The 12,093-nt window shown below is 46.7% G+C and overlaps 1 protein-coding gene across 2 annotated transcripts in view; it reads left to right on the top strand.

Annotated features, from left to right (window-relative positions):
- GALNT13 (polypeptide N-acetylgalactosaminyltransferase 13) overlaps positions 1-12,093 on the top strand; it is a 41,023-nt gene that overhangs the window by 25,996 nt on the left and 2,934 nt on the right. For both annotated transcript variants that reach the window (XM_058028421.1, XM_058028422.1), the window contains 4 exons: positions 781-961; positions 2,187-2,326; positions 5,809-5,907; positions 7,230-7,364. In XM_058028421.1, coding sequence (XP_057884404.1) covers positions 781-961; positions 2,187-2,326; positions 5,809-5,907; positions 7,230-7,364 — 555 coding nt within the window. The remainder of the gene's footprint in view (positions 1-780; positions 962-2,186; positions 2,327-5,808; positions 5,908-7,229; positions 7,365-12,093) is intronic.

The following is a 12,093-nucleotide window of genomic DNA, read 5'->3' on the forward strand; positions in this document are numbered from 1 at the left end:
TAGTGTGCATTTGGGATTTTTCCATGTTCCCTCTGGAATTCCTTGGCACCCCTGATCCCATAGTTCCCCCTGAGTCCCTGAGCAGTTAACACAGGGATGTTTCACTGCTGATCCCACAGATCCCATCCCTCCTCATTCCAGTGGAATTCTGGAGATGGAGGGAGCCCTAATTAGCTAAATCTGCCTTGGTTGCCATGGGAACTCAGGTCTGTGTCAAGGAGCTTTAATTCCAAGACTCCACCAGAGCTCCTGTTTAAAACTCCCCAAAAACTCAGAGATTGAACACCAGGAGGAGCCTGGAGGTAAAAGAATTGTAATAAAGTAATTGAAGTGAAAAGCTGAAATAATTAAAGCATTTGAAATAAATAGTCAAAATTTTAAAATGGAAATAAATATTTGAAATAAATAATTGGAAAAAAAACCAGAACTGAAATAATTGAAGTAGATAATGGAAACAATTAAGATGGAGGACAAGAAGAAGGAGGACAGGACATGCCCAGATTCCTCCATCTTGCCTCTTGAACCCCCATTCTAAACCCCCAAAATTCTACTTTTTCACCCTGTGACAAATTCACTGTCATTCCACTCAAACCCTTGTGGCTTGTAACTCCTCACACAAAGTGGGTGATTGTTTCCATGGGCTAAAATCAAGGCACAGGTGTCTGTGGCTCCGTGCCCAGGTCTCTGAGCCCCTGCCAGGCCTGGAGCCCTCCAGGGCAGCCAGAGCAATGTCGTGGGTCCCACGCAGTGTCCTGCAGGCTGGCCCCGTTGCCGTTGCAGATCTGGCAGTGTGGGGGCTCCCTGGAGATCGTCACCTGCTCCCACGTGGGACACGTGTTCCGCAAGGCCACCCCCTACACCTTCCCGGGGGGCACCGGCCACATCATCAACAAGAACAACCGCAGGCTGGCCGAGGTCTGGATGGACGAGTTCAAGGATTTCTTCTACATCATCTCCCCGGGTACGGCTGGGCTTGGGGTGTTCTGGAGCTCTGGAGTGCTTCCTGAAAAAGGGAGATGGCAATGGGAGGTGTCCTGGAGTTGTTTGACTTGGAAAAGTTCTCTGAGGTCTTTGAGTCCAACCATTGCCAGCACTGCCCCCTGTCCCCAGTGTCACATCCACAGGGCTGTGGAATCCCTGCAGGGATGGGGATGGGGACTCCACCTGAGCACCTTTTCCTGCAGGAATTGCCCCAAAATCCCCCCTGAGCTGCCCTGGGCCAGCCTGAGGCCGTTCCCTCTGCTCCTGTCCCTGTTCCCCCCGGCTGTGCCCTCCTGGCAGGGAATTCCAGAGAGGGAAAAGATCCCTGGGGATCCTCCTGTGCTCCAGGTGAGCCCTGCCCGGCTCCCTCAGGGATTCTGCAGCCCTGTTCCCTTCCCTGGACACGCTCCAGCCCCTGATCTCTTCCCAAGTTATTAATATCTGCATTAATTAATAGATAAAATATAATGAGGTTGTTCCCCAGCATTGGGAAGCAAATGGACGAGAGAGGGAAATAAAATGAACGTTTTCATGGAAGTTCTCCATAAAAAGAAGTAGGAAATAACAGATTTTTTTTTTAATAGGGCATTCCTAAATATAAAAAGATATTTTTAAATATTTTTAATCTGCTTTTTGATCCTTTTCCCTTCCTATTAATGAGGAAAATGGGGATCTCTGGATAATTCTCTGGGAGAACAAAGGAATTTGCCTGTTGGTAATGAGGATTCTGTTGTCTGGCACAGCCTCATCCCCAGCTCCTCTGGGAGCTGATTCATCCTGTTCCTGAGCTGAGATCCCAGGAGAGAGGAGCCAGGGGCTGCTCCCAGTGGGAAATAGACTTCTCAGCATAATGAGGGGCACACCTCACAATTACATCCCAAATTAAACGTCTGGAGAGATCCAGTTCCCTGGGAAAACAGAATTCTGCTGGAGGAGAGCTCAGCTCTCATTTTTGGGGTATTGAGCCTAATTTTAATTGGTGCCTTCTCCAGTTTTTGTGTGGATAACAGGAAAATCTTTATCTGTGCTGAGATGAGTCAGGAACCAGAGTTTTTAATAAAGCCAAGCTGGGTTTAAGAAAACCATTGGAGGGGTGGTGAAGGTGGATTGTGAAGGTGTTTCTGTCAGGAAAGCCCTGCAGGGGAGCTGGGGTGACTCTGGGATTTCCCCCAAATGTTTGATGGGCTGTTGTGTCCCCACTCCAGGGGTGGTGAAGGTGGATTATGGAGATGTTTCTGTCAGGAAGGCCCTGCGGGAGAGGCTGGGCTGCAAACCCTTCTCCTGGTACCTGGAGAACGTGTACCCCGACTCGCAGATCCCGCGGCGCTACTACTCCCTGGGAGAGGTACTGCAATTCACCATGGGCTGCTGGGAGGGGAGGGGATGGGATGGGAATGGAGGGACAAGGGGAGGGCAGGAAAGAAAGGAAGGCAGGAATTGCAGGAAACCAGGAAGTAAAGCAGACCAGGAATTGCAGCAAAACCAGGAGTAGAGGAAACCAGGAATGAAAGGAAATCAATCCGTGCAGGAAACCAGGAATGAAAGGAAATCAATCCGTGCAGGAAACCAGGAATGAAAGGAAATCAATCCATGCAGGAAACCAGGAATTAAAGGAAATCAATCTGTGCAGGAAACCAGGAATGAAAGGAAGTTAATTAGTGCAGGAAAACAGGAGTAGAGGAAACTAGGAATTAAAGGAAACCAGGAATTAAAGGAAATCAATCTGTGCAGGAAACCAGGAATTAAAGGAAATCAATCTGTGCAGGAAACCAGGAATGAAAGGAAGTTAATTAGTGCAGGAAACCAGGAATTAAAGGAAACCAGGAAGTAAAGGAAACAAGGAATTAAAGGAAATCAATCCGTGCAGGAAACCAGGAATTAAAGGAAATCAATCTGTGCAGGAAACCAGGAATTAAAGGAAATCAATCCGTGCAGGAAACCAGGAATGAAAGGAAATCAATCCGTGCAGGAAACCAGGAATGAAAGGAAATCAATCCGTGCAGCAAAACCAGGAGTAGAGGAAACCAGGAATTAAAGGAAATCAATCTGTGCAGGAAACCATGAATTAAAGGAAATCAATCCGTGCAGGAAACCAGGAATGAAAGGAAATCAATCCGTGCAGGAAACCAGGAATGAAAGGAAATCAATCCGTGCAGCAAAACCAGGAGTAGAGGAAACCAGGAATTAAAGGAAATCAATCTGTGCAGGAAACCAGGAATGAAAGGAAATCAATCCGTGCAGCAAAACCAGGAGTAGAGGAAACCAGGAATTAAAGGAAATCAATCCGTGCAGGAAACCAGGAATGAAAGGAAGTTAATTAGTGCAGGAAACCAGGAATTAAAGGAAACCAGGAATTAAAGAAAATCAATCCGTGCAGGAAACCAGGAATTAAAGGAAATCAATCCGTGCAGCAAAACCAGGAGTAGAGGAAACCAGGAATTAAAGGAAATCAATCCGTGCAGGAAACCAGGAATGAAAGGAAGCTAATTAGTGCAGGAAAACAGGAGGAGAGGAAACCAGGAATTAAAGGAAACCAGGAATTAAAGGAAATCAATCCGTGCAGGAAACCAGGAATGAAAGGAAGTTAATTAGTGCAGGAAACCAGGAATTAAAGGAAACCAGGAATTAAAGGAAATCAATCCGTGCAGGAAACCCGGAATGAAAGGAAATCAATGTGTGCAGGAAACCAGGAATTAAAGGAAATCAATCCGTGCAGGAAACCAGGAATGAAAGGAAGTTAATTAGCGCAGGAAAACAGGAGTAGAGGAAACCAGGAATTAAAGGAAATCAGGAAGGAAAGGAAATCAATCTGTGCAGGAAACCAGGAGTGGAGGAAACCAGGAAGGAAAGGAAATCAATGTGTGCAGGAAGCCCTCCATGGGTCACACAAACCAGTAAGGAAGTAATTACAAGGAAGTAGGAAGTCTAGGAAAGCAGGAGAACCAAGAAATAAAGGAAACCAGTAAGAACTGGAAACCAGTAAGCAAAGGAAAGCAACCTTACAGGTAGCCAGTAACTACAACAAGCCAACAAGTAAAGAAAACCAGTACATACAGGACACCAAGAAGGGCAGCAAACCAGTATGGAAAGGAAGCCACTAAGCAAAGGAAACCAGTAACTACAGCAAACCAGTAGTACTGGAAACCAGTAAGTAAAAGAAATCAGCAATGCAGGAAATCAGTAAATAAAGGCAACCGGGAGTACAGGAAACCAATGAGTAAAGGAAAAACCAGTAGTAGAGGAAACCAGTAAGAACTGGAAACCTGTTAGTAAGGAATACCAGTAGGTACCAAAAACCAGCAAGTGCAGGAATCCAGTAAATACCACAAACCAGTAAGTAAAGAAATCAGTAAGTGCAGGGAACCAGGAGGTGTCCAGAGCCAGTGGATCCATTCCCAAGGGGATGAGATGGCTTTGGAGCCAAGACTCAGGTCCTGGAGCTCTTTTCTTATCTCTTTTTTCTCTTGATTTCCATTTTTTAAGTCCTTATCAAGGAGAAGTTGCTGTTCCAAACATATTCCCTCTCCTTAAAAATCTCCCTTTAAATCAAGTGTCTATTCCAAATGTTCACCAGGCAAATTTATCTCCCAAGTGGAGCAGGAGATTGGAAAAGTGAAGTTTGGGATTAATATTTTGACACAATGAATATGCAGCCCTTGAGGGGAACCTTCCATCATCATTAATTGCTTAGAAATGGCTTTTTTTGGATTTTTTTAAAAGAAATGTTTGTTCACTGAGTGTTTTCCAGTCTGGAGCTGAGGGTCAAGGACATTCCTGGTAATCACAATTTTCTGGGACCACCAGGAGCTGGAATTCCTTTCAATTTCAACAAATTCACAGTTAAAAATATTACACTGAGTTGTACCTACACTGCCTTTTAAAAACTCTGGAATGGGTTGATTTGAGATGATGGAATAACAATCAAAGCATTTGGTGAGGGAATAACAATCCTGGAATAACACTCTGAGGAATAAATGGCTTTTATTGACATCCAGGGAAGTGATTTCCCACTGAAATTTGCCATTGTAGGCAGGAATAAAAGGCACTGGAGGATTCAGGGTTTAATCCTGCCAAAATAAAGGGAAATGGGGGTTTCCAGCAAGGAAAGGACTTGTCTAAGGAATGTCAAATAAAGTGGGATTGTGGCACGTTGTCAGGCTGGAAAATGGGATGAGAAAGGCAGAAAGAAGTGATTAAAACACCTGATGTGTGCAGTGTGGCCTCAGTTCCCATGGAAACAGCAGCTCAGGCAGGAGCTGGGAATTAAAGCCCTGCCTGGCTGCTCCAGTGCAGCAGGAAAAGGGAATTGCAGCCTTAAAGCCCAGGGAGCAGCAGAGAAATGGGGGGTTTTTAAGGCCTTGCAAGTGCATTTTTTTGGAGATTTTCCTGCCTTGCAGAAGAGATTTGGGCAGGATTTGATGCATCCAGGCTGGAGCAGCATCATTAGCCCATAAATGATCCGTGTCCTGCCCTGGATGGCTCCTCCTGGGCTCAAACCCAAGGAAAAATGGTGTAAATCAAAGGTGAGCAGCACCAAGCCTCAAAGTGCATTTCCCAAGTGGATGTTTTGTTGTTTTCTGGGACAAACAGGGAGAAAAGGAATGGCAATTTCAACAGATTTGAGATAGTCATCCTTAATTCCCTCATGGCTTGACATGGAAAAATCAGAGGTGTCCCTGGCCATGGATGAGCTTGGGGCCACTTCCAGCCCAGACCATTCCCTGATTATTTGGGAATGTAATCTGTTCACAGATTGCAATTTTCTGCACAGATCTGGCAGGTCCAGGAAATATTTTAAGGAATATTTCACCTCTTTGCTTTCTCCAGATCAGGAATGTTGAAACCAACCAGTGCTTGGACAACATGGGCCGCAAGGAGAATGAAAAAGTGGGATTTTTCAACTGCCATGGCATGGGAGGGAACCAGGTAAACAAAACCAGGGAAAAGTGGCTTTATTTGTCCAAGAATTCCTTTGGAATATTTTAAATATCTGTTTCAATTCTATTTTAGATTTTGTCTGAAAGTAATAACAAAATAATCAATGAAAATTCCAAAATACATTTTACTTTGGGCTGAAGGATTTTAAGAGGACTCAGCCATTTTTTTTTTCATTTTCAGCTCCAGATTTTGGGGGAATATTGGTGCACATCCATGGGAAGTGTCCCAGTGAATATATTGAATAGAATCCTGCTGTCATTTAATAATAAATTTAACACTCCAGACACAACCTTAAGGAAATGTGATCAGGAATTTGAATTTACTTTTGTAAAAATGAAATGGGCAGGAATCTCCATAAATGTGGCTGGATCCATCTATTCTGAATGTGTGTAGGGAAAATAAATATCCAGGGTATTCATGGAAGTTCTTTAGCGGAATTCCAGTAGTGGGGGCCTGGGATGTTTCATTTGGAGGGGCTGGAAAGGGAGTAGAAAAGGGGATGGAATTCTTGGTCTTGTGACCAACAACACTGGGTTAATTAGGACAAAATTTGCATATTCCATTGTATATTCAAATTAGCATGGCTGCTCCAGATGAGGTTTGGGATGTAAATTATAATTAAGGGACTTTTAAGCATATTTTAAATTAACTGCATTTTAATTAATTAGAATTTATTATTTATGAGCAGAATTTTCCAGGGGTGGTGCCAGCCTGGCACGGTCACAATTCCCTGGTAGCTCTGGTGTGGCAGACACCTGCTCCTGGCCACATTCCTGCTGGGAAAGGCTGGGATGCTCCATGTTCCCATCCCTGATTTATCCTGGAGCTTCATCCCAGCTTCTGCCATCTCCTCCTGTCACTTCCTCCATCCTCACTGGAGCTTGGCCTCATTTCCCTGCTTTTTGGCTGGGAAAAGCTTTCGCTTCCCCTGAATTCCCATGGATTTCTCCAGTGGAAAACCTTTCCATTTCCCTGAATTCCCATGGATTTCTCCAAGGGAAAACCTTTCCCTTCCCCTGAATTCTGGTGGATTCCTCCAGTGGAAAACCTTTCCCTTCCCCTGAATGGGAAAACCTTTTTCTTCCTCTGAATTCCCATGGATTTCTCCAAGGAAAAACCTTTCCCTGAATTCCAATGGATTTCTCCAGTGGAAAACCTTTTCCTGAATTCCAATGGATTTCTCCAGTGGAGAACCTTTCCCTTCCCCTGAATTCCCATGGGTTTCTCTGAGGAAAGGCTCCAGCTCTCCAGCCCGGGGTCCCTCCCAGGGCCAGGGTTGGGGTTCCCAGCCCTTTCCCTCTGTGTTCCAGGTGTTCTCCTACACGGCGGACAAGGAGATCCGCACGGACGACCTGTGCCTGGACGTGTCGCGGCTCAACGGCCCCGTCCTCATGCTCAAGTGCCACCACCTGAGGGGCAACCAGCTCTGGGAGTACGATGCTGAGGTACCCCGGGCCGGGGGGGTGGTTCTGGCACAATCCCAGCATCCCTGAGGCTGGAAAAGCATTCCAGGGTCATGGAGTCCCAGCTGTGCCCGCCCTGTTCCCAGCCCGGAGCCCTGAGTGCCACCTCCAGAATTGCTGGGACAGCCCCAGGGATGGGCACTGCAAACCTCCCTGGGAAGCTCCAGTCCCATGGGGAAATTCCTGCTGCTGGCCACACACACCAAGGTTCCAGTTCCAAGCCAGCTCCTGGGGAGATCCTCCTGGGATTCGCCCAATTCCGTGTTTCCATCTCGCTTTAAACAATTCCCACAGGGATTTCCATCACCTCCAGGGATGGGCACTCCAAACCTCCCTGGGCAGCCCCTGCCAAGGCCTGGGCACCCTTTCTGTGGTATTGGTGAGGTTCCCCAGACAAAGGAGGAAAGAATGAATCTGACTCCCATGTTCTTCGAAGGCTAATTTATTATTTTATGTTACTATATTATATAAAAGAATGCTGTACTAAAACTATACTGAAGAATACAGAAAGGATACAGACAGAAGGCTAAAAAGATCATAATGAAAATTCATGACTCTCTCCAGAGCCCTGACACAGCTGGGCTCTGTAGAGAGTAATGAATTTTTATTATAATAAATCATGAAATGGCCAATAAATAAAAACAATGGCCAATAAATAGAAACAACTCACATGAAACCAATCAAACAATGACCAGTTGGTAAACAATGTCCAAACCACATTCCAAAGCAGTAAAACACAGGAGAAGCAAATCAGATAATTACTGTTTGCATTTTTCTCTGAGGCTGCTCAGCTTCCCAGGAGCAAAGTCCTGGGCAAAGAGATTTTTCCAGAAAATGTGAAGGTGGCACCCTTTCCATGGGGAAATTCCTGCTGGTGTCCACGCCAAGGCTGGAAAAGCCCTCCCAGGTCATCAGGACCGAGCTGTGCCCCATCCCCACCTTGTCCCCAGCCCAGCCACATCCAGGAATTCCTTGGGCACCTCCCCTCTTCTGTCCTGGAAGGCTGGAATTCTCCCAATAAAATACACACAGAGGGAATGTGCTGGTTTTTCCTTTAAATTGAGCAGAATTTCCCAGGAATGGTGTAAAACCCAGCTCAGCCATGAGATGGAGCTCCTAAAACAGGAATATGCTCCATGTTTTTATGGCGTCTCCAAGGATTGGCTGCTTGTTCTCCTAGAAAACATCCCATTGTATTCCCTGTCCCTGGATTTATTGAGCAAAGCTTTTTGTTACCAATTTTTCTTGGAATATTCTGATTTCAACTACCCATTTTCCCTTTCATTTCATTAGTGCCATTATTATATATTTGTTAGTGTATTATTAACCTCCAAACATTCCTAATATCCAGGACTGTTTTTTTGCCCAAGAAAGCAACCAGCTGTGATATTCCAATTTTTTTTTCCAAGAGAAACAATTGCAGGGTATTTCCTGAATCCCTTGTATTCATTAATTTGATTTTCCAGTGGAATTACACTGATTTTTTCCTTACCTTGCTTATTTAGGCATTGCATGGAGGGATTTTGGGTGGTTTCTAGGAATTTTTAGGAATTCTGGCTTGGCAATGGACAACAGGGCCACAGCTGGACATGAAATAATCCTAAAAAGGGGTTACTCTGAGGGATTTTTATGGAATTTTCTATGATTTCCTGCTACTATTATTTTTTTATAATCTCCTAATTTAATTTGTGGCATTTAAATACTGAATAGATTCCAGGCTCCCACACCTGGTGATTCCTGTTGTGACATCTGGGGAAACCTCTGGATGTGGAGAGGGATGAGATCCTGGGATGTGACACGCATGAAAGGATCCAGGGAAAAAATGAAGTTGGAAATGTGTCACAGCTGATAGGAGGGAGTTTAATTCCTTGTGGATGGATGGTGATGTCAGGGTTTGTTCCTGAAAAGCTCCTCAGGGTTTATTCCTGACAGATCCCTCAGGGTTTATTCCAAGGCTGCCAGAGCTCCAGGAGTGTTTGCACAATGCTCTCAGGGATAGGATGGGGTTGTTGGGATATCCTGGCAGGGCCAGGGTTTGGATCATTGATCCCTGTGGATCCCTCCCTGCTCAGAATTCCATGATTTTTTTTCCTGGATAATTGCCACTGTTTGTCCCCAATTGCGGTGTCCGTGCAAAGCTGTGGAATTTCCATCCAGGGAGAGCTGAGGGGCTGCACAGAAAATGTTCCTTGGATCACTGACTCCGCTTTCCTTCTGTCTTCCCTTCCCTCAGTATTTTGGTAAATGGGAGTATAGCTTTGAGGTAAGTCTGGTGCAATCCCTGTGCCCAATCCCAATCCCTGGAATAGCTCCTGTAGCAGTGCCCTCACTCCGTGCTTCTCCACAGCTGCTGCTCCAACATTCCAGAGCTTCCCGTTCCCTGAGCCAGCCTGGGAGAGCTGGGAATGTTCCCCTGGAGAGGGGAAGGAGGCAGGAAAACCTCAGAGCCCCTGGCAGGGCCTGAAGGGGCTCCAGGAGAGCTGAGAGGGACTGGGGACAAGGGATGGAGGGACAGGAGCCAGGGAATGGCTCCCAGTGCCAGAGGGCAGGGATGGATGGGACACTGGGAACTGGGAATTCCTGCCTGGGCTGGGATTGCCAGAGCAGCTGGGGCTGCCCCTGGATCCCTGGAAGGTGTCCCTGCCATAGCAGGGGTGGATGGGATGGGATTTAAGGTCTTTCCACCCCAAACCATTCCATGAATCCACATACCAGAAAAGCCTGTTCAGATTCCCACATTCCTGTTTATCCCCATGTGAGGAATCGGCCACCTTTGGATATTTCATATCCTGTGAACACCAGAGAGAGAGAGAATTCCAAGTCCTGTACTGATGGGCCTCTGCTTTCCCTGGAAGGGCTGATGGACAGGAGGGAACAGGGAGTGCTGATCCAGAGGGATCCAGCACTGCTGTCCCTGCCCGTGACTCCAAGTGACATTTTAGGGACACTGGGCTCTGGTATTTTTAGTGGCTGCTTTATCCTCACATCACTTTTTCCATTCCCAAGCCAAAACCATGGAAAAGGAGCGGGTGAGGGATGTGGGAAGAGCATTCCACCTCAGTGATGGGGTGACAGTGGCGAGAATTTAGGGAAGTGGAAGCTCCCCTTCATCTCACCCCACCTGGAAATGGCACCGGAAAGGAACAGCTGGAATTGTGGGAAAGAAAAAAAAACCTCATAAATATTTAATGAATTCTGGTTTTGATTGTGTAATTCCCAAATGGGGTTTAGGGTGGTTTGTGCAGGAAAAACCCCATCTGTGCCCACATCTTTCCAGTGGGGAATCACAGCCATCCTGGGGGCTGGAGAGGCAGGCTTGGAGGCCACTCTCCATGATGGACCTTGGGAATGGGCTCAAGAGCAGGGAGGAAATTTTGGGATATTTGTGCAGAACAAAACCCATCTCTGTCTGGATCTTCCCAGTGGGGAATTGCAACAATCCAAGGGGTTGGAGGAGTACGACTGGGAGCCACAGTCTGGATCATGGGAATGCTCTCAAGAGCAGGGAGGACATTTTGGGATTTTTCTAGGAAAACCCCATCTCTGCCTGGATCTTCTCAGCAGGGAATTGCAGCAATCCAGGGGGTTGGAGGGGCAGGACTGGGAGCCACGCTCTATGCTGGATTATGGGAATACTCTCAAAAGCAAGGTGGAAGTTTGGGGATATTTCTACCCAATAGAAAATTAGATAGAAATATCTCAAATATGTGGATCTGTGGATCTTCCCAGGTGGGGATCTTCCCAGCAGGTGTTTGTAGCAATCCAAGGGTAGGGAGAACGAGCTACAGCCCACTCTGGATCATGGGAATGCTCTAAAGAGCAAGGTGGAAGTTTTGGGGTATTTCTAGGAAAACCCCATCTCTGCCTGGATCTTCCCAATGGGGAATAGCAGCAATCTGAGGGTAGGGAGAACAGGACTGGGAGCCGCACTGTGGATCACGAGAATGCTCCCAAGAGCAAGGTGGAAGCTTTGGGATATTTGTGCTAGGAAAACCCCATCTGTGGATCTTCCCAGCAGGGAATTGCAGCAATTGGGAGCCACAATCTAGATCATGGGAATGCTCTGCAGAGCAGGGAGGAGATTTTGTGTGCAATTCAACCCCGGCCCACGAATTCCCTCTGCCCATCCCCGGCGCATTCCCATCCCGCTGTCCACGAACGATTCCCGGTTTTCCGCGCCGTTCCCGCTTTTGCAGAGGCGCACGTTCCTGCACATCATCACGCAGTCGTGCCTGACGCTGGGCAGGGTGGAGGACGGCTCCCAGGGCCCCACGGTGGAGGCCTGCGACGGGAGCCCCCTGCAGACCTGGAGCCTCAGGAATTACTCCCGCTTGGAAGTCTTTAGGAGGGTTTACTCCAGCCCCACGGATTACTTCCTGTAGGGCCGTCGGGACTGGGAGCGGAGCTAGGATGTGGTAAGGAATTGCCAGGGAATCTTCCTGCTCCGGGCTCTGCTGGAGGAGCTCGGCGGAGTTTCTGTCTTGTTTTAGTTTTGGGTGCGATTTTTGCATTTTTGAAAATTTTTTTGACGGTTCCGCGAATGTTCGTTTTTCGCGGAGTTCGTAGATCTTCATGGAATGTTTCAGGGAATTAAACGAGAATTTTTGAAACACTTTTTCACACGGTTTTCGTTATTCCCTGAAATTTCCCTGACATTTTCCATGAAATTTTCTATGAAATTTTCATGCATCTTTTGTAGAATTTTCATAGA

The sequence above is a fragment of the Melospiza georgiana genome, chromosome 7 (assembly GCF_028018845.1).
Source record: "Melospiza georgiana isolate bMelGeo1 chromosome 7, bMelGeo1.pri, whole genome shotgun sequence".
In the NCBI taxonomy this organism is placed as follows: domain Eukaryota; kingdom Metazoa; phylum Chordata; class Aves; order Passeriformes; family Passerellidae; genus Melospiza; species Melospiza georgiana.